Below are 27,986 nucleotides of genomic sequence, written 5' to 3'. Positions count from 1 at the left end.
ATAAGATAAATGTTGGGTTGGCCAAAACATTTCCGTAAGGAAAAACCTGAATGAACTTTTTGGCAAACCCAATATTTAACATTTCTAGTAAGCATTTTATAATTTATTACATGATTTATCAAAAGTTTAGTATAAGAAATTATAAACAATTGCAAAGAAAACGAAAGAAACTTTAAAACATTTTAAGTAAATGCTTAAATTTAAATCAAGACACTTAAATTTAAACAAGACACTTCAAACTAACACAACATTGTAAATCAACTATACTTCAATTAAAAAAGAAAAAATAAAATTTTAAAAGTGCTGGGAAAAAAAAGACTTTAAAGAAAGAAAGAAGTTCCAACTGGGAAGAAAAATTAATTAAAAACAAAAAAGGCATCTAATTTCATTATTTAGGAAATTTAATATTCTTAACCAAGTTTCTACATTTGAGTCCAATGTCAAACAATCATGAAATACAGTACAATCTGAAATACACATCAAAACATCTGTTGAAGCTATGGATAATTATGTTGTTAATGACCCTCACATCAGCAGGTCAATTCTCATTCAAGTAGCATAAGTGACTAAAAAGAAGAGGTAGTACATAAAATAGGCCTACACAACTTATAAACCTCTTTAGAACAATTAACTCATTTTGGTTATTCCTATAGATTAACAGAAAATACTTACCCAAAGATTGTTCTCATAATAGAAGGCATCTAGAAGCTTGACTATATTAGGGTGATCACAAGATGCTAATATATCAATTTCAACCATGTAATCTTCAAGTTCTTCTTCAGATTTGGTGTCAATCACCTTTGCAGCAGCTAAAACATTGGTCTCTTTATTCTGGGCCTAAAAACAAAAGTATCAGAAGTTCACACTTATAATGCATACTTGCTTTTTAAATATTATTTTTTTTTAACAAACTTTATTTTTTAGAGTAGTTTTAGGCTCACAGCAAATCTGAGCAGAAAGTACACAGAGTTCCCATGTACTCTCCTCCCTACAAGTGCACAGCCGCCCCTCCCCCACTATCAACATTCTGCACCACAGTGGTACATTTGTTACAACTGATGAACCTATATTGACACATCATTATTACCAAAAGTCCACGGTTTACATTAGGATTAACTCCTGGTAGGTGCTCTATGGGTTTGGACAAATGTATGATATGTATCCACCATTATAATATCATACAGAATAGTTTCACTGCCCTAAAAATCTCTATGCACTGCCTATTCATCCTGCCCTTCTTCCTAACCCCTCCACTGATCTTTTTACTGTCTCCATAGTTTTGTTTTTCATACAGTATGTAGCCTTTTCAGATTGGCTTCTTTCACTTAGTAACAAGCATTTAAGATTCCTCCATGTCTTCTCATGGTTTGATACCTAATTTTGTTTTAGCGCTGAATAATAGTCAATTATATAGATGTGCCAGTTTGTTTATCCATTCAGCTACTGAAGACATCTTGGTTGTTTCCAAGTTTTATCAATCATGAATAAGGCTGCTATAAACATCTGTGTGCAGGTTCTTGTGTGGACATTAGGTTTTCAACCCCTCTGAGTAAGTACCAAGGAGCAGAATTACTGGATCATATGGTAAGAGCCTGTGTAGTTTTGCAAGATACTGCCAAACTGTCTTCTAAAGTGGCTATACTATTTTGCATTCCCAACAGCAATGAATGAGAGTTCCTGTTGCTCCACACCCCTGCCAACATTTGGTGTTGTTGGTATAGATTTTTGTCATTCTAACAATTGTGTAGTGGTATCTCCTTGTTTAAATTTGCAACTCCCTAATGACATATGATATTGAGCTTTTCATATGCTTATTGGCCATCTGAATATCTTCTTCAGTGAGGTGTCCAAATCTTTTGGCCATTTTTTAATCAGACTGTAGGTTTTCTAATTGTTGAGTTTTAAGAATTCTTAATATATTTTGAATAACGGTCTTTTATCGGATATATCTTTTGCCAACATTTTCTCCAAGTGGCTTGTCTTCTCATTCTCTTGACATACTTATTTTGTAAAGACAGCCTAAACATACATATTAACTGATGCATGCTATTCACTGTGCTAAGTGCTTTATATACACATACGATAGAATTTCAAATTGCAGGCTCTACTGGGTCAGACTGGTAGGGTTCAAATTCTGATTCTGCCACTTGTTAACTATGTTGCTTGGGCAACTTACAAACTCCCTTTTTTAGTTTTAGCTTCCTCATCAATAAAACATACTTATATCTCACGAGTTTGTGAGAATTAAGATAATAAATATTTGCCAAGTGAAAAAAATACATATAAACATTTAATACAATGCCTGCCATACACAGTAAAAAGATTCAAACATGTTATCTGGAATTATTACTATTATTATTTAATCCTCAAAATGACCCCATGATATATTAGCATCCCTACTTTTAAGGAGGATGAATAAATTTAGAGACGTTAAAAGGCTTCCCCAAGGTCATGTAGAGCTAGTAAGAGACTGAATCAGGATTCAAATCCAGGTTGTTTCCAAAGCCCTTTCTTTATTTTAATCATTACCCTTTCCAGTTTCCCTATACTTCCATCAGTTTAATTATTTTTCATTGTTTTAGTACTTTAACTTTTCCATTTTCTATCTTTAATTGAATAACTTCTCACCTCCATTTATTAGAAATGAAAGGTTTCCAAATATGCAGTAGAAGTCAAGATCATTTTTTTAAAGTTAGGAATCAAATCTTAAAATACTAATGAGGTTTTTAGGGGCTTCCCTGGTGGCGCAGCGGTTGAGAATCTGCCTGCCAATGCAGGGGACACGGGTTCGAGCCCTGGTCTGGGAAGATCCCACATGCCGCGGAGCAACTGGGCCCGTGAGCCACAATTACTGAGCCTGCGCGTCTGGAGCCTGTGCTCCGCAACAAGAGAGGCCGCAATAGTGAGAGGCCCGCGCACCGCGATGAAGAGTGGCCCCCGCTTGCCACAAATAGAGAAAGCCCTCACACAGAAACGAAGACCCAACACAGCAAAAATAAATAAATAAATAAAATTAAGAAGTGTTGTAAGAAAGGTTTAATTAAAAAAAAAAAATACTAATGAGGTTTTTAAAAGACATTTCAATATTATACGTTACCATCACTTCAGTAAATCTATCACCTTAAAAGAAAATATAGCAAACTTTCAAAAGCTAGTAATAAGTGTTTTAATAAACAAATGTCCAAATCCCATTTTTAATAATTTATAAGGAGATAATTTTACAAAAAAAAAAATGCATGCACAAAATATTCATCAAAGCACTATTTACAATAAAGAAAACTTAATCAGCCTAAATGTCCATTAACAGGAACCTACTTAAATCATTCAGTATGCTTCTACAATGGAAAATTATGCAACCATTAAAATTATTTGACTAATCAATTAATATTTCTTAAGATGGGACAAAAGCCACAACATATCACTGAATGGAAAAAAAGTAACTTACTAAACACAAAAGGTATGCAGTTTTACAAAAACTACACATCCATTTTCACACAGGGATAGCTACATAAGAAATATCTGGAAAGATATCTTCAGTGGGGATGGCAGAGTTTCATGTGCTTTTGACTTTTTCTATATTTTTCATATTGTTTACATTTTTAAATGGACATGTATTATTTTTACAGAGGCAATAAGATACAAAAAAATCAGTCTATGGGATATTTCTTAGGGATCTATTATCTAACCTTTGAGATGATGATGAAAGAATAAACAAACCAGGTATCAGCCTATATATGGGAATTCTCCTAAGTAGATTTTGCTACATTTTACTTACTTAGGTAGAGGTAAAAATTAATACTAATTACTAACAAAGTAACCTTAATGTTTAAGGTTCAGAGAATATGTATGGATAAAAAGATAACTTTATCAGTCATAACTACCACTCTAGAATAATATGCTAATCTACCATATTTTATCAAATCTACGAAGCCTTTTAAGATGTGCCATTATCTTATGTTCCACTAAGGAAGAAAAACTGCCAGGCACTTTATCATTTAGAATTTTCACATTATTCTTTTTTAAGAGCTCTTCTGGATAAATATAGACAAAAACTGTTAGCATATATTATCCTTGTGCATACATGAAAAATTAAACACTTCTTCACATTTAACTCCTGAGTCACTTTTTCACTCAGAATTATCTACTGTCTGTGTTTTTCCACACAATATCATTCTCTAGCCATGAAAAGCTTTGGTGATGCAGCATTTCTTTAAAAAGTGCTCCTCTACTACTGTCTCCAAAATTTTCTTTGAAGCCACTGTCTCCCATTTTGCAATTACAATGCTGATACTTTCTTGATCTTACCACAGGTGCTAAATGAAGCTTTTAGATGACAACCAGGACTCACATTCTTTCTTCAAAACGTTCTTAAATGGTTTATTGATCGAAACATCAAGTGGTTGCAACTGTATGACACCAGAGATACAACTACATTCACAAAGCATAGGCAACGACAAATACATCACAACTGCCATCTGGCGAACAACAATACTAAGGCGTCAATCAATAAATTGGAACATATCCCAATTTGAGAGATGTTTAAAAGCTAAAAGTCTATCATAACTGGTGAAATATGGCATTAAGTTTATCTCTCTAAGAAAGACACTACAGTTGAAAAAATAATAAATAGAACTTGCCCTCCCCCAAGTCAGGAAATAAGCCAGTGAGAAATAAGCCCTTCTCTCACCATTTTAACGTAACACTTTGGGAAGAAAGAGCACAGAGGAACTGTCCTTAAAGAGGAACACTATAAAATACGAGCCCTGGTAAGAGACCAAGGATATTGTGAGTAGAGTTAAAAGTCATCCTGCTTCTGCATGCCTCTACCAATGTCCTGGAAGATTTTAAAGATGTGTATTTTACTTGCGAATAGAATGGCGTGAAAGGGGAAAAATAATTAATACTAGATAATCTCTAAAGTTCTTTGTAGTAACAAATTTCATTATTCCATTGCCCTGGGTATACTGATTAAACCAACAATAGTACCATTTGGTTTAATATAAATAATAAATAAAATTTACATTAGAAAATATAGTGCTTCTTACATTATTGTTTGAAAATAACTTGATTACTCCTCAGGATCTGATTCCAGAGAACTCTATAAATCAAAACTGAAATAAACATTGTTAAGTGTGTAAAACTATCAACAAACATAATGCAAATAAAGTGTTAAAAAGAAACAGTCTCGGGACTTCCCTGGTGGTGCAGTGGTTAAGAATCCGCCTGCCAGTGCAGGGGACACGGGTTCGGGCCCTGGTCCGGGAAGATCCCACATGCCACGGAGCAACTAAGCCCGTGCACCACAACTACCGAGCCTGCGCTCTAGAGCCCACGAGCCACAACTACTGAGCCCATGAGCCACAACTACTGAAGACCAGCGCCTAGAGCCCGTGTTCCGCAACAAGAGAAGCCACAGCAATGAGAAGCCCACGCACCGCAACGAAGAGTAGCCCCCACTCGCTGCAACTAGAGAGAGCCTGCACGCAACAACAAAGACCCAACGCAGCCAAATATAAAATAATAAAATAAATAAAATTTTTAAAAAGATCTATGCATTTAAAAATAAAGAAATAAAATAGATAACCAACAAGGACCTACTGTATAGCACAGAGAACTCTGCTCAAGGTTATGTGGCAGCCTGGATGGGAGGGGAGTTTGGGGGAGAATAGATGCATGTATATGTATAGCTGAGTCCCTTTGCTGTGCACCTGAAACTATCACCACATTGTTAATCGGCTATACTCCAACATAAAATAAAAAGTTAAAAAAATTAAAAATAAATATTTGGTTAATAAACATTCAAAGTTCCAAAGAGCAGTTAAGTGAGGAAAAAAAAAAAAAGAATAGCACTAAAGAAAGCAGATAGTTTTAGATTGTTTAGCTATTGTTGTTACCTGTTTTACATTATATGTTAATTCTGGTGATCTTCTCAGAGCCCTGATAAGATTTTGCTAGGAATGAGTGTGAATATCAAATAAGAATAAAATTACTCAACATCACTTGGCAAAGATATACAGTTGCTTTCCATTATTTGTGCTAGTTATGTTCTATATAGGTCACTACAAACCCTGAATTAGTGAATACTGAACCACTGCTCCTAAAAGAAATACACACACACACCCCTCCTCACATATATTATAATCTTCAATCTCAAAAACAACTCATCCTGGTAGATTCTATTTTCTTTGTTTTACAAAAGAGAAAATGAGGTTCAGAAATGTTAAGTGGCTTATTTAAGGCTGCCCCAATAACAGGTGCCAGAGCTGGGATTCAAACCCCATCCAACTGGTCCCAAAGCAGAAGCTTCTTGCACTTCACTACATTGCTCTCTACTGTCTCCATCCTTTGGAAACCTCTGTATGAGAGCTGAGACAAGAAGACATAGCATCACCTAGTTCGATCTCAGCATGTAATGTGTGGGTCTAGGGACTCACATTTTACATAGCTTTGCACATGTACACAAATGACTGTGAAAGCAATGCATGTATAGATTTGGGGACTACTAATAGATTTTAGCAAGTAGACAAATTCACAAATACAGAATCCGCAAATAATGAGGATCAACTATACATACTCTTCCCATAACCTCTGGAAAATATTACAGAAATCCTTTTCAAAAAAGCATTTTTTGGGTAATTTCCTGGCAGTCCAGTGGTTAGGACTCTGCGCTTCCACTGCAGGGGCCATGGGTTCATCCCTGGCCGGGGAGCTAAGATCCCACATGCCGCTTGGCATGGCCAAATAAATAAATAAATAAATAAATGATTTTTTTTTTTAAATAAAGAATTTTCATGTCATTTCCTGAATTCTGCAAAAGAGAAAGGAATATACTTTATATTCTCTTTATAGTCCCAAACACTATTTTATTTATATTGTTCTGGTTATTTATTGAAAACTGAGTTACTGTCAGTCAAGATACCAACAGCAAAATGTCAGCAATAAGTTAATGTTGGCTAAATCTGCGGTTTCCAAAATGTTTTACCAATTCTCAGATCACACAGTTTTCCTACTTATTTCAAGGACCTGCTGACTCGGAGCAGCCTGAATAAACTGAAACATTATTGACAATTGCGTGATAGATAAGCTGTGGAAATTTGCATAGGCTGCATAGTTGAAAAGATGAAAAAGTGAGAACACGAAAAGACAATTTCAAAAAAATATTTAAAAATATGACAAAGATGTACTACTTCTGGACATTAACTCAAGAAAAATAAAGTCTTTTAAATGGTAAGGAAGGTCATTGCCACACAAACATTCTCAACGTTAAATTATAAAAGGGCCAAAACATGCTGCTGTCAAGGTAAGGAATTCAACACAAATACTAAGATTTTTACAAAGAAGGAAAAAAGAAAAGCCAGCACATTAAAGCTATTTTTGCAATCCAAAGTTTCAGTTACCTCTTTTAAAACATAAATGTATACATGCTAGGAATTTGGACTTCATGTGGTATTGAGTACAAAACATAATGCGGTATTTAATAAACGCCAAATAACTTTAGTAATAGTATAGAAGTAGTTGCCTACTCTGAAAGGAGACTTTCTTTCTCCTTTCATAGAAAAAGAGAAAGAGAAAAATGATGACTATATAGAGGGAGGAAAAAAATGTGAAAAGGAGAACTGTTAAGTGAAATAAAGCAATGTGCAGAAGAGTATTTTAAAATATGACCCCTTACTTTTTTATTTTGAAAAATTCAAACCTACAGAGAAGTTGAGTGAACAGTGAACACTCATACACCCCTCACCCAGAGTCACCAATTAACCTTTTGTTATATTTGGTTTTCTCACTCTCACATACACACACACAAGATCCACACACATATATTTTACATATATATGTAAAAGATATGTATGTATGTGTAGAGATATGTATATACCAACACACACATATACGCATTTCTTTTTTACTATGCCACTTGCAAAGTACGCTGCACTTCACACATAACCACAATATAATTAACATACCCAAAGAATTTAACATTGATACAATATCTAATATATACTCCATATTCAAATTTCTCAAATATCTTAAAAAAAAAAAACAAAACTCCTTTATTGCTTACATTTTTAAAAGTTCAAACTGTGGATTTGTCTGATTGTTTCCTCATTATCAGATTCAGGTTAAATATCTTTAACAAAAATACTACATTAGGTGATTATACAGTTCCCACTGAATTACATCAGAAAATACAGTTCCTCCTGTTACTGTTGATTAACCCCAGGTTTGATCACTTGATTAAGATGGTATCCATCAGCTCTCTCTACCATAAAGGTACATTTATGGGGTGATACTTACGGGGTGAAACCATGTTCCTCCACAGCCTTCCACACAATGATTTTTTTAGCATCCATCAATAATTTTTGCCTGAATTATTATAGTGCCATTGCAAAATAGTGGTTTTTCTAATTTTATCAATCTTTATATATTAACTAACTAGCATTCCTCTATTAGGCTACTATTTTGTTGATATTTTTGTTGCTCAAAACTAACCGGTATTCTTTGGGCATGTTCCCATTAATTTTTGAGCATATCTTTGCTTTCTGGTCCAAGATATCCAGGCTCCTTTGGGAAAACACGAGTAATGGGGAGACTTTTACTTTTCAATTTTATCACTTCTGTACTTCTCTAGCCCAGACCTGGATCAGACTTTTCAACGAGCCCTGGTTCCTTTTAGTGGGGAATGGTATTTAGAAACCAAGAGCTAGGAGTACTAGTTACCATTATTTCTAGGCCTTCTCAGTGGAAAACAGGAATATGTATATATGTATTGTGTGTGTGTGTGTGTGTGTTGGAGGCATGAGTGCATGTGTTATCACGAGTTCAAACTAAAACCTCCAGTTCAAAAATCAACGTCACAGGGTTCTTCCTTACATTTCAAGCTTATAACCCCTTTCTCCGAGTTACAACCCTAGTTCCTAAAACAGCACTATATTAACTAATTTGCTCTATCCTATAGTACATATAAAGTATTTTCAGAATTATAACATTAGTATCACTACTAGTAACAAACCTATTTAATAAAGTTCAAGCATTCTTTGCTGTTCTTTTTATCCTTTAAATATATCCCACTAGTCACCACTCTATTCAAAAATCATTTGGGACTTCCCTGGTGGCACAGTGGTTAAGAATCCGCCTGCCAATGCAGGGGACACAGGTTCGAGCCCTGGTCCGGGAAGATCCCACATGCCACAGAGCAACTAAGCCCATGCGCCACAACTACTGAGCCTGCGCTCTAGAGCCCACGAGCCACAATTATTGAGCCTGCGTGCCACAACTACTGAAGCCCGTGCACCTAGAGCCCGTGCTCCGCAACAAGATAAGCCACCACAATGAGAAGCCCACGTACTGCAACGAAGACCCAACGCAGCCAAAAATTAATGAATTAAAAACATCATTTGAAGCACTTTTCCAGTATGATTATGCTATCAATTTGATAGGCAGTTAAGTTCACCTGTATATACTAACGTGCACGTGTCAACATATTTTCAGTTTTACAAACAAGCATTTGTATATATGCTCATACAGGCATAAAATTTTACCTGGAAAGATACACAGATATTATTATAGTGGTTAAATTCAGGAAAAAAGACTGGCGGGGAAAGCTTTCATTTTTCAATTTTATCATTTTTTGTACTGTTCAAGTTTCTAACCACATGAGTATACCCTTGAGTTTTTTTAAATTAACAGGTTATCTAAAAGGTAGAATTATTTTTATATATTCTTCTTTATACTTTGCTATATTTTCAAAATAATAGTATTTAAATTTCTAGAAATAGATAAAATATATTTTTGGGTTTTTTTTAGGGTGGAATAGAGCGTCATGTCAATCCACAGAAAAAAAATTATATTCCAGATGAATTAAAATTAAAATTCTTCATAACTGAACTATTAAAAAGTTTAGAAGAAAATATAGATAAATATTTATCTAATTTCTGGGTAGGGAAGGCTTTTCTAAGCATGAAAGTGAAGGAATAAAAAGAAAAGTAACACATTGACAGATTTTGTAGAATAAAGAATATTATATGTCTTTATATCAAAAAAGCAGCATAAACTAAAGTAACTAAAATAACTGCACCATTATTATAAAGTGCTCATTTTCATAGTACATAAAAAGTACTTTCAAATCAACAAGAAAACAACTCTATTAGAATATGAATAATTCAATTAATTTTTAAATGGCAATCTCTTTAAAAATGAGAGAAATGGAAAATGAAATAAACAGATACTCTTTTTGTCTACTGAAAAAGCAAATACTTTTTTAAAAGGATAAAAACTAACATTGAAAAAGGTCAAGGAACAAAGGCACAGAAATAGACCATTGTTGGGCTGTTTAAATAGGTATAACCCATGTATATATACGTAAGTACACAGAAAAATATCTAGAAACATATACATGAAACTGATGATGGGGAGTTCCCTGGTGGTCCAGTGGACAGGATTCAGCGTTTTCACTGCCGTGGCCTGGGTTCAATTCCTGGTCAGAGAACTGAGATCCCGCAAGCCGTGCAGCGTGGCCAAAAAAAACCCCCAAAAAACAAAACAAACAGAAAAAGAAACCGATGATAATAGTTACATTTATGGAGAGAAGAGAAGGAACGATAATTAGAGTAATGGTCAAAGAAACTAACTTTAATCTCTAATAAGTTAATTTTCCCAATAAATAGAACTTCTTTAATTATTTGTATTGGATTGGCCAAAAAGTTCGTTCAGGTTTTTCCATAACATCTTACAATATAATTAAAAATTAATTTTAAAATAAATTTATAAACCTTTCTAGAGTAATTTCACAGTAAACATTAATAAATGATCATGTATTTTGCCCTAACAATTCTACTATTAGGAATTTATCCTAAAGAAATAGGAAATTCATAGAAATATACCATGTGTATATGGACATTTGACATATGATGGAGGCATTGCAAAGCAACACGGAAAGGGTGGTCTTTTCAGTAAATGGTGTTGAGACAACTGGGTATCTACATAGAAAAAATGAAACTGGACCCCTACTTCACACTATAGACAAAAACCAACATCAGTTTAATTATAGACCTAATGTATAGGCAGAAGGCAACACCATAAAACTTTAAGAACGTAACATAGGAGGACATCTTCATCACCCTGGGTAAGGAAATTTTAAGACAAAAAGCACTAAGTATAAAAAGTTAATAAACTGAACTACATTAAAATTTGAAATGTCTATACAAAAGAAGGATATCATAAAGAGAAAGAAAAGACAAACTACAAAGCAAGAGAAAATAATGTGCATCATATATAACTTGAGAGGATTAGTTTCCGGAATATATAGACTCCCATAAATCAATGAGAAAAAGAAAAAGAACCCAAAAGACTTTAACAAGCACTTCAGAGAAGAAGAAATCCAAATGGCCAGTAAGTATATAAAAGGAACTCAACCTCATTAGTAATCAGACAAAGAAAACCCCAGCAGGAACAGGAATTGACTGTAAATGGGCACAAGGGAACTTCAGGTGGTCAAAAGAGGATTCTAAAGCTAGATTGTAGTGATGGTTGCACAACTGTACAAAGTTATTAAAACTCATCAAGTTGTAAACATAAAATAGGTGAATTCTGAGTTATATAAATTATACCTCAATACAGCTATTTTCTTAAATGGGCAAACAAACACGAAATTTCACAAAAAAGAAAACACCCAAATATTCGATAGGCACATGATAGGCAGATGACTCAATTTTTTTAGTCATCAGGAAAATGTAAATAAAACCACTTCACACTCACCAGAATGGCTAACATAAAATATTAGTAACAGTATTAATAACAATAGCAAGTGTTGGTGAGGACAAAGGGCAACTGAGAAAATCCCCATCCCTCACTTATGGGGGTATAAATTCATACAACCACTTTGGAAGACTGGCCGTAAGCAAGGGATGGGGATTTTCTCAATTGTTCTTTGTCCTCACCAACGCTAGTTCAAAAATGTATTTTTGAACTAGAATTCTACGACCAAACTATACATCAAGTATGACATTATAATATAGACATATTCAGACAGGCCTGGTCTTAAAAACCTAACCTTCCATTCATCCTTTCTCAGAAGACTACTGAAGGTTGTACATAACCAAAACAAGGAAGAAATTCCAATAGGAAAAACAAAGCATTTAAGACACTCTTGAAGTAGTTTGAGCTCGTAAGACTTCTGGGGAGGAAAATTATAACCCATTATTGAGAGATATTAAAAAAAAAGACCTAGAGATAAAACATATGCATAGGTAGGAAGACTCAGTATCATGGAGACGTTAATTTTTCCAAAGTTGATCTAAATATAAATTCAATAAAACCCCTTCAAAAAGGCACAACAGGTTTTTTTGTGGAACTCAATTAACCTAATTCTAAAATGTACATGAAAGCACTAAAGGCCAAGAATATACTAGACATTGCTGAAGAAGAACAAGGGGAAGTCTTTCTCTAGCAGAGATTTGTTTTAATGCTTTCCTAATTAAGACAGGGGGATACTGACAAAGGAATAGACAAATAGATCAATAAAGAGACTAGAGATGCAGAAACAGACACATGTTGCAGACAGCACTGCAGAGCAGTGGAAGAATAGTTTCCCCCAGTGATGAGTCTTGGGACAACTGTGTATCCATTGGAGAAAAAAATGAAATTGGACCCCTATATCATACCATTTGCAAAAATCTCTTCTAACATTTAGGGTTGTAGACCTAAATGTTAAAGGCAAAATCATAAAGCTCTTAGAAGATAAAATAGGGGATTATCTCCATGATCTCAGGTTAGGAAAGCCTTTCTTCTCTCTTTTTTTTTTTTCAAAGATCTAATTAGCTTTACTAGGTGATTCATCAATCGGGCAGCATCCCATCCAGCAACTGGAAGGACACTCCAAGAAAGAATTTCTCAAATACAATACAGAAAGCATTAACTGAAAAAGAAAAAAACAAAGTTGGAGTATATTAAAGTCAAGAACTTCCTGTTCATAAAAAGACACCATAAAGAAAATGAAAAGACAGGCACAGAATGAAAATGTATTTGCAATAACCATAACCAGCACATGGTTAAAATCCAGAATACACTACAAATAAACAAGAAGAAGACATCCAAGAGGAACATGAACAAGAAACTTGAACACAAAAGAAGAAATTCAAATTACTAATAAACCTATGAAAAGAATCACTTATCAGCAGTCAGGGAAAGATGTATTAAAACCACAAGGAAAACTATAATATCAGATTGTCAAAACTTAAAAATTCTGACAATATCAAATGTTGGAGAGAAAGCAGAGCAAGGAAATTATCATACACTGCTGGTGGGAGTGTAAACTGGTATAGTATGGCATCATCTAGTAAAATTAAAGATACACTACCCTATAACCCAGCAATTCTACTCCTGAGTTAAGTCTTAGTGAAACTCATACATATATGCACCAGTACTGTGTATAAAAGCCAAAAACTGCAAGCACCTGATATATCCATTAACAGTACAATGGTAAATAATTGGTGATGTAACCATATATTGTAATTCTATGCAACAATTAACTACATACCACTCTAGTGATAACAAAGACAAACCTCACAAACAATGCTGATTTCCAAAGAGGCAAGACACAAAATACGCTCAATACATACAAAACTAAAGTTATCATGTTTAGTTACACACTCCTAGACAGTAAACTATGAAGAAAGGAAAGAAATGAATAACTTACAGATAGAATAGTGGTTTCCTTTAGGGGGAGAGAGGAAGCAATTCAGAAAGGAGGTGCGAAGGATTCTGGGGTACAGGCAGAATTCTTTTACTCTGATGGTTGTTAATATGAGTTCACTTTACTATTGTCTGCTAAACGTACATATATGTTTTGTACTTTTCAATACAAAGATTATATATTTCACTACTTTTTTTAAAAAAGGTGCATGCCCATCAGGGACATAAAAAGAATCACTTTCATCCAGCACACAGTCAATAGTTCAGCTTCAATTCAATAGATCATTTCATGTCATTCTTTTTTTTTTTTTTTCTGTTAAAAGCAACAGAAATACAAACATAAAAAATTGTGAGGGATACTACATATCTTCATTTATGTGTCAAATAATACTATTAAAAAGAGAAAATAAATTTAAAATTGGGAAGATCTTTCAGGCAAGAAAGTAACTGTTACAGAGTTGTATAGTGCAGGACTGAGTGGAAAGCATACAACAATATGAGGGAAAAATGATTGCCTATTTCGAATTTAACCTTTGTAAGTTACTAATTTCCATAGGCAAATGACAGTTGGAATCAACTTTAGAAATAGTTTTCTATTGCATACTAATACATACAATTGTAAGGTTTGATAGCTTTTTTCTCTTACACAGAAGTTTATAAATTTAAAATTTCTAGAGAATCTTGTACAGTAAAAAAAGGTTACAAAAAAGGCAGAACAGGTCAGATAAGTTTAAATTTTAAATTTTCTTTTTAAAAAAACTCAGAGCTTACTCCTTGAAAGCATAAAATAGAAAGATGAAAAGAAAAGATGCAAAGAACTCACACTCTTCAAATATCACACTAAAATAGGTATCAAGCCCACAAAAAATTATCCTTGACACAATCTCACAGTGTTCAACTACATGGAGTAAGTCTCTTGTTTTTCAAAAAATTTTCAATTGGTGTCCCACTATAGGAAGATACATTCACTTTGCAGAGTCATTAAAGAATTAAATCACACAGCATTAGCATGTCCACACAATCTGCCTGTGCCAGAAAATGGTTTACTATCTTCGTAGGTCCCTTTTCCTGTCCCATCCCATGTTTTGTTTCCGAGCTGTAAATGTAACAACAGTAATTTTCTGCCATTTTCTGAGCCCTTTTTTGTGTCTTACATTTTTTATCTCCTTTAATTCTCACACACTGAGGAGTAGGTCTTACTGATGAGAAAAATGAGACACGGAACGATTAAGTAACTTGTCCAAGGTCACAGGCTGCTATTGAGGGAGCCACGAGATAGTCCAACTCTGGAGCCAGTGTCTTAATCTTACACTGTTTCTGTTCAATAAAACATTTAAACCATGAAAACTGCCCATAATCACCTACTGCCTTCTAACTACCAGATCCCAGATGCCTTGAGGATTTATTTTTGCCTTTCCTAGATAACTCATAGAACATTAATGGGTAAAAGAATCTAAACATTTAGGGAAATCTATGATTTTCCACCTCAGAAAAAAGGAGGTCCAAAGACATTAAACGTTCTGTCCAAGATCTCGAAGCTGGTCTTAACTCCCAGGAGTGATCTTCCCACTGCACTAAAAGCCCTGTCTTTCATACATTCTATACTGTAAGCTCTTGTTGAAATCCATAGTCTACCCTCCACATTAGGCACTGAAGTTTACTTTGTCAACCTTCACAGCACACAGTAGCTTCAATAGCACTCACAAGCAGGTAACACACATTCTTTCATTTCCACAAATATAAAGAGAAATGCACTATGTGCTAAGGCAATAGAATTAACCCAAATGTATATCATAATTTTGGCACCTAGTCTTATCATAAAAACATAAATACATTAACATATGACAAGTGCCATAGTAAGCAAGGTGAACAATGTGTTTTGAATGCACACAGAAAAGAGTAGATATTTCAGACTAAGAATGAGGGGCTTTGAGATGCATTAGAGGCAGGGCAAAGGCAGACAGTGTGATGATGCTTAGAAAGAAGGAAAAATGCTATCACTTCTACCAATAGACATTAAAGTAAAAAAAAAAAAGTAACAGTAAATATGGGGTCAGAAGACTTGAGATCAAATCTAGGCTGTTACTAGTGTGAATGTGAACAATTTCTGAGTCTCAGTGTTCTCATCTATGAAATGTAGATACTACTGACCTGCATATCTTGCAGAACTCTCATGGGGGCCAAATTATGTGAAAGTACTTTAAAAACTGCAGAGTCCTGTATAAACTTAAGTTATTTATATTTTCACTTCTAGGCAACCCTGTGGGTCCTTCCCCTTAAACTGTTTCATAAAATCCTCACCCTTCAGGATGAAAATATTCCGATGACATCATTCATATACTCCTTACAAGACAGTAAACAGTTAACACATGCCTTCCTATTGAAACGGCAAACCTCTTTCTACTGAAATGAATATCTGTATATAAAAATATGTGTGTGTATATATGTGGGTGCATGTTTTTTAAAACTTCTTAAGCCCTGAAATTGACTTCTAGTCAATGCTTATTATAATTATATTTAGAAACTAATACCAGATGCAGGTTTCCTTCCGAAAATTTTCTATCAGAAATTCCACTCCATTTTACAGTATGCTGTCAAGCAACCAACTCAAGAATAGTCTGCAAGTAGCGATCACTTTGCTCTCATCCCCAAGAGACCGGTTATGTATGAGCAATAGATACAACCAAATATATACTCTGGACCCCAAAAGGGAACTGCTTTAGTTTAAGTATACATACGAATGCAAACAGCTAGTACACAAATAGAAATCCATTGAAAAGTATAATGAGTTTCTGATTTGAAAATGCTTGAGGGCCACAACCAGACCCTTCCTTTAAATTAAAGAACACCCTCATTTCCTTTAACGTTTAACAGAGCAGACGGTAAACCTTGCCTCCGTTTGGCAACCACTCTTTAATCTACATCCAGGCCCCATTTTGTTCAACCTTAAACCCTACCTCTTAGCTACTCCTTGGATGATAACCTAAATAAAGTTCCAAAGTACGTTTACGAAGTCAGAAGAAGGTCCAAGAGACAGGAACAGGACGCGGGAGCGAGAAATCCTCGTGCCACTCCGGGCCACGGGCTGTTTGATCTCACAAGTGCAACTTCCCGTTTCTCCCTCTTACCTTGTACACTTTCCCAAAGGCTCCGTCGCCCAATTCGCCTATAATTTCCCAAAACTCCTCGGGATTTAGGTCCCTCTTCACATGTTCGTACTGCTTCTTCTTCTTCTCGCTCCCCAACTTGAAAATCTTACGGAAATTGAAGAAGGACATTTTTCCTCCCAACAGAGTTCTTTACACTTAAGGAGTAAAAACAACAATAAGAGGCAAAGTTTCTCCTCCCTCCTCTCCCGCGCGAGCCCGGCGGGCGACGGCGGGCGCTGGCTGTCCGGGCTCCCGCCGGAGGCTCCGGGCCGGCCGTCTCCGGGGAAGGCGGGGCGCGACTCCCGCTCCGGCCCACGGGGTGGGGACGCTGCGCGGGCGGCCCCTCCGCCGAGCCCGGCCCGCGGGCCGCGCGGCTAAGCGCCTGGCCCCCGGCCGGCCCTCGGGGGGCGGCACCTGCCCGGACGCTCGTCCCCCCACCGGCCCGGCCCGACGGGCCCGAGTGGTCCGGACACCCGCGGCCACCGCGGTTAGGCCCGTGTCACGGCGAGTCTCCAGGGGCGTCGGCCACTCCGGGATAGGGACGCGGCCGGCGGCCTCTGAGGCGGGCAGTTGTCTGGCCGAGCTCTCCCGCCCCGGGCCGGGAGCCCGGGGTCTCCTCCGCAGCCGTCTGCACCCGCGGCGCGAGGTCCGCGCGTCCCCCTGGACTCTGGGGCGCAGCCGCCGCCGCCGCCGCCGCCGCCGCCGCCGCCGCCGCCGCCGCCGCCGCCGCCGCCGCCGCCGCCGCCGCCGCCGCCGCCGCCGCCGCCGCCTAGCTCCCTCCCCAGCCCACGCAACCTCGGCCTAGAGCGCGCGCCAACGCCGACGCCGCAGCGCGCCCGCGCGCTCCCCCGGCCGCGCGCCAGGCTCTCCGCGCACTCGCGCGGGGGTGGCCCCTCTGGCCCCGCGCACGCGCGTTGAGCCCCGCAAGCTGGCGGCCCTAGGAGGCTCGCTGGCGCCCAGCGGGGTGGTGCGCTGTGGGTGCTTGATCTGGTAGCTGGTTGACGGTTGCTCCGGGTTTGCCCTCCAAGCCCCAAATTCTTGTCAGCCAACGGCTTTGATGGAGTTGCCCCTTTGCGCACGACCCTGCTGGTTGTGCTAGCGGATGTTTCCTCCATTCTGGATCTGGGAAAATGCGTAGCGAGTGAAAGCTGAGCTGTCCCGATCTGGACCTTTTCGTTCTCAAATGGGCCCCAGAGTGAGAGGGAAATATCTGTGGTGGCTGTTTGCTTTGGATCCAGAGCTTACGAGCTCTGTGACCTTGGGCGACTAACCTCTCCGAGCCTCAGTTTCTTCATTGTGAAATGAAGATCCTTAAAGTCCCGACCTGGGGGTTGTGGCGAGGAGTAAATGAGGCAATGGATGTAAGCCCTTTGCAAGGTGCCTGCACCGGCAAACGCTCAATTTCAGTTCCTGCTGTTGTTACAAGTGTGCACGTAAGACAGCCATAAACATATAAAAATTGTTTAAGCCCGCTTCCTGAGTGATGACCACGACACTCCCTTGAGGGTAATCTACCTTCTTCTGGCCACTTCCATAGCCGTAATCCTGGTGTCACCCTTCGTGACTCCATCTGAACCACTTACTAAGGCCTTCACTTCCTGATCTGCCTCCAGCCCCCTTGGACAGCACTAGTGGAAGACGACCTAATGTGGGTGTTGGCTGCAATCTGTCAGATGGTGCCGCGCCCTCCCCTCCACTAGGAGGGAGCACTTTCAGGGCAGTGGCTGGTTATGCATCATGATATCCAGGTACCTACCAACACTCCTGGCATGTGATAGGAAGGCAGGTCCCATGAATGAATGAATGCACGCATGCATCCGTGCTATCTGGAGCAGAGGCCATTTTGCTGGCTAGGTACCCCTACCAAATCATTTTGTCTTCCAGCCCCAAAATGGCATAACAAAACCCCCCTTGTAGTAAGAGGGATATGATGATCTTGTTTCTCAAGACTCTCTATTTTTTAATAGTTTTATTGAGGTATAACTGATATACAATAAAATGTACATATTTAAAATATATACTTTTAGGTAACTATACTCAGTATCTTGTAATAACCTATAACGGAAAAGAATCTAAAAAAGAATATATATATATATATATATATATATATATATATATATATATATATATATAGTCTGAATCACTTTCCTGTACACCTGAAACTAACACAACATTGTAAATCAACTACATTTCAATAAAAATTAAAATTTTTTAAATGAGAAAATAAGTTATTGTAAAAATAAATAAAATAAAATATATACTTTTATGTTTTGACAAATGGAAACACCTGTGAAAACAATACCATAATTAATCTATTTTTAATTAGTATCATTTATGTAGTTGGCTTTAGATGTAAAGATAATACATACTCAATGTGGAAAATGAAGAAATGCACAAAAAAATTAAAAGTGCTATAATTCCACCATCCAGAGATAACCATTGGCAAGATTTCATTATATTTCCAAACAGGACTTTCTGGCTGTGCATTAACTTTTTTTACATGGATAAATTATAAAGATTGCATATAAATGTTTGCATCCTGTACCTTTGATATTTCAGTGTGATTAGTAATTGTTTTCTTCCATCATGAGATATTTAGATTGCTTAACAACTTTTCTCTGTTTCAGATAAAACATTGATAAATATCTTTGTTCACAGATCCTTTTCCACATATTTGATTATTTCCTTAGGATAAATTACCAGAAGTAGATTTGGGTCAAAGGGTATAAGTCTGTTTCCTTTTTTTGTTCTTCTCAAAATAGAAAAACCTTTACTGTTTTCTCAATTAAAAGATAGTATATCCTTGTCGTAAATTAATTCAAATGAGACGGAAATGATAAACTAGGAAGCTGTCTATAACTCTCCCCTCCTGCCTTCACCCTCCCAGACTTCACCCCCAACCTAACCACTGTTAAGAGTTAAGCCTTAATGAGCAGGCGGGAACTTTGGATGGTAACAAAATAGTTCTAAAACTGGATTGTGGTAATGCTTGCAAAACTGTATGCATTTACCAAAAGTCATTGGATTGTAGACTTACAATGGGTGAATTGTATGGTATGTAAATTATACCACAATAAAGCTGCTTTTAAAAAGTTATAGGTGACCAAATTTTTTTCTATGCATATACCTTTTCAATATAAAAATGGTATCTGATATGGATCATGGACATCTTTCATGTTAACACAAATAGATCTTATCTTTTTAATAGCTGCATGCATAGAGTCCCAGTGTATAGCTCTACCATCATTTATTTAAGCATTTCTCTACTGGCAGGCATTCAGGTGGTTTCCAATTTTTTGTCATCATAAACAACACTGCAGTGAGCATGCATATACAAGCATTTTTGTGTATTTGTCTGATTATATTCCTTTAAGATAAATTTCAAGAAGTGGAACTGCTAAATCAAAGAACATATTTTTAAATGTTTTTACTTGTATTGCCAAATTGGCCTCTAGAAAGGTTGTACTAATCTCTGCTCCTACTAACAATGTATGTATGAGAATGCCAGTGTCACCTGCCCCTCAATAGCACCCTATCCATCTTTTTAAACTTTGCCAAGATAGTCCAAAATAATCTCTCATTTACAATTCTCTGATTGTTGGTGATGTAACACCTTTTCAGATGTATACTGGCCACCTTTATTTCTTATTTTATAAATTGCCTCATCATATCAATGAATAATAACAAATGACATTGTCAGTAGTGTATAAATGAGGTGATCAAGTCCAACATACTTTGGTGAAATGATTGTGGAGTTAATAATAGCTTATATAGTTTTTCCATGAAGTTACAGCCGCAGAAATTATTTAATAATACCAGGTGAGATGATATTTAGTCAGATTCAGATTTTCCCAATAATGACCATGATATCTAGATGTTTGTGTTATCTGTAAATAATAGTTTGCCTTCCTTGAATTTTTAATCTTTTAAAAATTAAGTTTAAACAGTGGCCACGTAAAGTATTCATTTAATACACAATGTTTTGTCTCCACTCGTTAACAGATTGGTGAGGGGATAACTGTCTTCACAATTTACCAGATCACTAACCTTCACTGATAATAATAAGGATATCATTAAAAATTAAAAACTGAATATGTATGGAGTGCTTACTACATGCCAGGCACTGTGCTAAGTGGTTTACATGTATCATCTCATTTAAACATCATATAAACCCTTTGAGGTAGGTTCTGTGATAGCTCCCAAGTAAAAGTGAGGAAAACTGAGACAGCATTAAATATAAATAACATAGTCATGACCTCAGATATAGTAATGGAGGATCTGAACTTGAATCTAGATCTTGATAAACCAGTTCCTTAGCATTTGACAACTCCACTATGACTATCTCCTTAGCCGTACTGAACTTCTGTAATAGCTGTCTCACAGGATTGTTGCCACTGTTATTTCTTTCTCCCTCCCTTTGTAACTTGAAAACATACTCTACTCATGGTCTCCACTTTGTGAGCTCCCAAATGTATGTGTGTGTGTATGTGTAAACATGTTTATACGTGAATGTGTGTGAGTGTGTGAAAGTGTAGGGGTGTTGGGTGTGTTTGTGTATGAGCAATGAATATGTATGTGAATATATGTGTATGGGGGTATATGTGGGTCTGTTTGTGTGTGTGAGCATGTGTATATCTGAGTATGTGTCTGACAGTATGTGTATGTTTCTCCCTCTAGACTTTGAGGGCAGGGACTGTGTCTTGCTCATCCTTACACCCCCTGCATCTAGCCCAATGTCTTTGTCGTAGTGCATACATTTTTGTTGGATAATGAATGAAAATAAAAGAATTTTATACCTAGTGAAATCAAATTACATGTCAATTCCTTTTCCCTTCCATATTCTAATTTAGGCAGTAAATTTGCTAATAAGTTCTTTAAATGCTACTGTGGAGGTTACATGGAAGGAGCAAATTCCTTTGGTGTACGAGCACCCTGTGATGTAAATATATTTTTCTATCCTTGTGAAGTTACATTTTTTAGGAAGGAATTTTTTCAGGTATTTTAAGAAAGTAACCTGCAATTATGACAATTATTCTCCTGAAACAGGATTTGTGTGTCATTCAGGAAACTACAGATTTTGGGTCATTTTTTCCTGTTTTAAAAGTAAACAAATTACTTGATTTAAGCTATTTTTGATTCAAAAAGAGAATCCAAAAATATCCTCCCTTCTACTTCATCTCCCTTTCTGCGTCATACAGAACTGTTACACTCACACTCCCACCCTCTCCTCATCCCTAGCTGCTTCTGTTCAAATGAATCATAAGCATTTCACAGTGTAATGACAAGTCTTAACATACTCAGATCTTAGGAAATTAAAAAAAACAAAACTGTACAGACATACTTCTTTTATAAGTTGTATTCAAATTCCAGTTTAAAAATCTAGACGCCATAACATCTTTTGAACTTTAAGGATTTGAATGATCCAGATCAAATTTATTTCATTCAGACATTAACTAGCCACAGCATTCAGGCAACCAAGCCTGTGAGGTTGATAGAAACCTTTGTGCTAATATGGCTCCATAGTTGTATGTATTATATTTCTTCTGTCTTTGTTACATAAGACATATGTTGGATGTGATCGTTTTGAGCACTGGCTCAAAATTACTTGTCCTGTGATTAACCAGCTCTGTGGGCAAGTCACTACTCTACACCCTGAGGATTACACATGAATTTCACTTTTAACAGAGGTGTCTTCAAGGAGATGAAACAATTCAGAATGACCCAGAAAACAGGATAACGGCTAAGGTAAAATTTTTGTAGTAGTTTGCCCTTTCAGAATGATCATATGATCTCTAAGAGCCCTGGCAACGATAGAATTCTGTTTTCATGGTGCCCCTAACTTTAGTTGCCTTATCTACTAGTAACTGTGTCCATTTTTCTGACACAGTTTTGACTGAAGAGTAATAAATGCAGTTAGGAATTTCAAAAAGAAGGGCATGTCTGCTGAAATTCATTGATAATCCCGTTTCCACTGAAAACTATTCTTGGGATAACCCTTAAAAAATTTACCTAGTGAGATGTCACACTGTCACATGTGCTGGGGGGAGGGAGGGATATTTTCAGAGTAAAGTCAGTGGCTATCTTCCAAAAGAAATTTTTAGATTTCTTTTCCAAGCCCTTGTTACCATCTTGTACTTCTTCCTCCTCCCCTTCTAATCTTTTAGAACCTAGTGCCTCACCCAGGTTTTTAACGAAAACTTTGTTACTGCAAATTCCTGTTTCACGAAGCTGTCATAGCAATTACAAACCACAGTTTGTGGCTTATTACAGTAAATCATTAACACTATCATGGGATACTTCCTATTTGTCTGGGTGATCACAGTTTTTTTTCTATTTCCGTGACTTGTATTTTACGTTGCTGCAGGAAGAAATTAACCAATATATATTTCTATTTACACGCATATATATTCTCGAGTTTTTAAATCCATGTGAACTTCATAAAATGGCATTTCTCACAAAAACGAACAAATTATTTGTGATTGAGGTTTCAGCTGAGTAAATATATAGAGAGTTGAGTCTTTAAATACCTATTTAGAATTGCTACCTTTCATTTACTCCTTCATTCAATAGATAGTCTCAATTTGCTACTATATGCCAGTCATATATTCTAGGAACTTATATTCTAGATGGTTAAGTGGGATTTAGACAAACAATAAAGGAGAGATATTATCTTCTAACCCAGTGATTCTCAGCTGGGGGTGATCTTGCTTGCCTCCCTCCCAGATATTTGGCAATTTTTGCAGACATTTTTAGTTGTCACAACTAGGGGAGAGGGTGCTTCTGGCATCTGGTGGGTAGAGGCCAGAGATTCTGCTAAACATCCTGCAATGCACAGGGCAGTTCCCCCACCTAACCCCCAACAAGGAATTATCCAGCTGAGGTTGAGAAACCCTGTACTAACCTTTAGTATTATAGTCCTGGATCTTGGTTACCCTTGAGGGAGTAGTGACTGGAAGAGGACAATGGGGTGGGAGCAGAGCGGGGGTGGAGGGAGGTTTCTGAATGCTGATTACATGGGTGCATTTATTATGCAAAATTTCTCTAAACTCTGCTCTTATGGTTTGTGCATTTTTCTATGTGTATAATTTTAACATATATCCACTACATTTTTTGAAACTCCTTCCACCAAGAGAAGTATCTATGTTCCCTCCCCATGAATCTTAGATCTGTGACAGCTTAACCAATATAATACAGCAGAAGTGACACTGTGCCAGTTTCCAGACCCAGACTTTAAGAAATTGGCAATTTCCACTTCCTGTCATTTGGAACGCTCACTCTTGGAACCCAGCCACCATGCTCTAAGGGAGCCCAAAATAACCCACGGAGAGGCCCATGTGGAGGAAACTGTGTGGAAGGAAACAGAGGCCCCAGGCCCTCAGTCCTGGTTGAGCTCCCACCTGACAGCCAGCATCAACCTGCCAGCCAGGCGAGTGAACCATCTTGAAGTAGATCCTCCTGCCTCTATTCAAACTACCCCAGCTGACATCCAGTGGAGAAGAGCCAAACCTTCCCCGCTGAGCCCTGCCCAAATTGCAGATTCATGAACTAAATAAACAACTGCTGTTAATTTAAGTGACTACATTTTAGAAAAGTTTGTTAAGCAGCAATCTATAACTGGAACAAGGTTAAGTAAATCAAAACGTTACTTTAAAAAGGAGTACTACAGCCATATAACTTTGGGAAACTCTTGGTTAAATAAAGTTTTAAAATTTCTCTTACTGCAGAACTTTTAATGGGCTAATGTGTTTTGCATTTCCGCACAAGATTATCCAGTGTTTCTCAAACATTTTTAACCGTAGAATCTGTATTTTAAAGTGCCATCTTGCAAGAAAGGTGCTCAATAGACCAGACTTTAAGAAAACCAGACTAACCTTTCAGTAATTCAGTAATTGAAATTCTAACCCTTAAAACTGAAGAGTTAATATCAAGATAGTTTTAACTAGAAAATTCATATGTAATCCAGTTAATTCTGGTAATAAAGTGAAATACCTTAAATTTGCCTAACAAAATTTTAAATTATTTTAATGGCAGTTAAAAAGTGTAGATGGCATCTCAGTAGCTATTTCAAAGTCCCTTGGGTCATAATCAAGGCTACATAAGTTAAAAAAAAAAAATAACTCTACATTCTGTTTCTGCTTGGAAAGTAATAGTAGCAATGTGTACTTCAATTTATTTTTTTCTTAATTGAAATATAGTTGATTTACAATGTTGTGTTAGTTTCAGGTGTATCTATACTTCAATTTAGGTGTTGAATGTTATAGAATGCTTTCCAGGTTTCCTAAAATTCTCACCTGATCTTTTTTTTTTTTTTTTTAATCAGTCATCAGTTTTATACACATCAGTGTATACATGTCAATCCCAATCGCCCAATTCTCACCTGATCTTAAATTGAACTACACAACATACTTCTAATATACTGATACAAAGTTCTCTATTTATTTGTCCTTAAAGACAACACTGGGGACTTCCCTGGTGGCACAGTGGTTGAGAATCTGCCTGCCAATGCAGGGGACACGGGTTCGAGCCCTGGTCGGGGAAGAACCCACATGCCACGGAGCAACTAAGCCCGCGTGCCACAACTACTGAAGCCCGCACGGCTAGAGCCCGTGCTCGGCAACAAGAGAAGCCACTGCAATGAGAAGCCCACGCACCGCAACAAAGAGTAGCCCCTGCTTGCCGCAACTAGAAAAGGCCCACGCGCAGCAACGAAGACCCAACACAGCCAAAAATAAATGAATGAATGAATTAATTTTTTAAAAAAAGAAAACATTGGACTGAAGTGGATAAATTTAGAAATTATATCTTGTCTCATGTCTAGTGGAACTCAAGTTTATTCATTATTGTCATCATCCAAAATCAAATGGAGGTTTTGTTTTGGTTTTCTTATCAAAGACCAATTCACAGTCCCCACACACATTCAGTTTCCCCATGTCTCAGCTCAGATGTATCACTTCAGCATGAGGGAACTTTGGAATAAAAACTATAGCATCAAAGTATAGCATTGTGCCGAGTAGGATATTGACCAACTTCACAAATACCCCTGTCATCATTCTCCTTTAGCCTTTCAGATCCTCCACTAGAACCTGACCTCTGCAGATAGAGGTCTCCAATCAGTCCTTAGTCCCCTCTTATCCTGGATCCACAGCGCCTTGATTTCCACCCCCTGGCCTTATTATCAAGTCTTAGCCACCCTGATCTATACTTGATTGCTGGAAAAGTTATTTTGTTTGAACCTTCGTGTTCAAACTGTGCTGACTCTAATCAGCTCCTTCTCAAACCAACTGAGTTAGAAATTCTGGTTTCTAGATTCCTCTCTGGCTTGGGGAAAGACACTTGTTTGGCTTTTGTGCCAAAACACAAAAGCACACTGCCAAAGGGGTCTGGGAAGCCTGAAATCCAGCACACGTTTCATTAATCAGGCTGAGAGCCTGTGAGTCTGTCAGCCCAAAGGGACATCTTTTCTGGTTTTAACAAAGGCAATTCGTAAAGTGGTGGTACCGCTGGCCTCTAACATAGACCTCAGTGTCATCATTTAAACCTCTGGGATATTCTCTTTCCATCTTTTCTATTGTCTTAGGCTCTGTGCTATTCCATGGCATTTCAGAAAGGTCTTTTAAATATGAGACATTCGACGGGGTGACCTCTAAAGAATTTTGTGCCCTCAAGTTCTATGACTCTATATTCTGTTCTTCCTGTCTCCCCTCTTCTTATGGACTTAGTGCCCTGCCCCTCCACCTGAGAAGCTGTCATCTACCCACTGCTGCAGCAGAAGTTTCGGTTCTTCCAAACCCACCCCAAATTATCCCTTTTTCCAACAGCCTTACGTATAGATATGCAGACATCCGATTAAATTGTGAAGGTAAATCCTATTGACTTCTATTACAACTTTTAAAATAATTGAAAACTATGGTTACTTTTTAATGAGTTTTTTTTTTTTTCAGAGAAAACCAAAAATAATTGTAACATGTTGTGTTCCTTACCGAGGGCAGGAGAATATGGATGTCCCTGCTCAGAGAGCAAATTCACCCTTGCTTTGCCTTTTAGTTCTATTCAGGCCCTTTACAGATGGATGATCCCCACCTACACTGGTGAGAGTGGATCTTCTTAACCCAGTCTACCAATTCAAATGCTAATCTCTTCTGAAACACCCCTACAGACATATACCCAGAAATGATGTTTTACCAGCTTTCTGGGCATCCCTCAGCCCAGTCAAATTGACACATAAAATCAACCATCACACCATACAATGGAACACTACTTAGCAACAAAAAGGAATAAACTATTAGATGTGCGCAATAACATGGATGAATCTCAAAAACCGTGTTGAGTGAAAGAAGCCAGACAAAAAGGAGTACATGGAAACTAAAAGGCAAACTAAACTATAGTGATAAAAATCATGCCAATGGTTGTTGGGAATGAAGAGGGAGAGGACTTAGTGGCACATGGAAACTTGGGGGGGGGGTGATAAATGTGTTCATTATTTTGATTATGGTGATGGATTCATAGGTGAATATTTATGTCAAAACTTACCAAATTGTACACTTTATATTTTTTTTTTAATTTTTAATTAATTTATTTATTTTTATTTTTGGCTGCGTTGGGTCTTTGTTGCGGTGCGCGGGCTTCTCATTGCGGCGTCTTCTCTTGTTGCAGAGCACGGGCTCTAGGCACGCAGGCTTCAGTAGTTGTGGCTCGCGGACTGTAGAGCACAGGCTCAGTAGTTGTGGCGCACTGGCTTAGTTGCTCCACGACATGTGGGATCTTCCCAGACCAGGGATCAAACCTGTGTCCCCTGCAGTGGCAGGCAGATTCTTATCCACTCTGCCACCAGGGAAGCCCAAATTGTACACTTTAAATACGTGCTATTTACTGTGTTAATTACACCTCAATGAAACTGAAAAATACATTTTAATGATGTTATCTAATCAATTAATAGTTATAATCAATTATTGTGACCTTGTATCTTATTCAAAGGCAACTCATAGGCTTCTCCTTAGTAATGGTAATAATAAATCCAGGTTTATATTACGGATATGCAGCTAACTTAAGTTTACAGTCAGGGTCCCTAAGCAAAACATTAAGAAATGGTCCTTTGATAACTTTGTTTATTGAAAATTTATTTTCATAAGAAAGAAAAATGGTAGTATGCAG

At 37.3% G+C, this 27,986-nt stretch overlaps 1 protein-coding gene and 1 long non-coding RNA gene across 5 annotated transcripts in view; one reads left to right on the top strand and one right to left on the bottom strand.

The window, feature by feature from the left end:
- SLK (STE20 like kinase) overlaps window positions 1-16,964 on the bottom strand; it is a gene marked incomplete at its 5' end in the record, with an annotated part of 54,944 nt that extends 37,980 nt beyond the window's left edge. For 3 of the 4 annotated variants that reach the window (XM_082408255.1, XM_082408256.1, XM_082408257.1), the window contains 2 exons: window positions 673-837; window positions 16,815-16,964. In XM_082408255.1, the coding sequence (XP_082264381.1) occupies window positions 673-837; window positions 16,815-16,964 (315 nt within the window). Of the gene's footprint in view, window positions 1-672; window positions 838-16,814 lie in introns of those variants that run through there. The other variant, XM_082408258.1, reaches the window with a different exon arrangement.
- Window positions 817-13,999, top strand: LOC309636207. Its single transcript, XR_014249303.1, has 2 exons — window positions 817-2,722; window positions 3,065-13,999. It is a non-coding gene; the product is annotated as an uncharacterized lncRNA (long non-coding RNA).
- Window positions 16,965-27,986: the final 11,022 nt, after the last annotated feature.

The sequence above is a fragment of the Balaenoptera borealis genome, assembly GCF_965194805.1.
Source record: "Balaenoptera borealis genome assembly, chromosome: 10".
In the NCBI taxonomy this organism is placed as follows: domain Eukaryota; kingdom Metazoa; phylum Chordata; class Mammalia; order Artiodactyla; family Balaenopteridae; genus Balaenoptera; species Balaenoptera borealis.
Note: the sequence above shows the minus strand (reverse complement) of the source record. Positions and strands in the feature narration are given on the sequence as shown.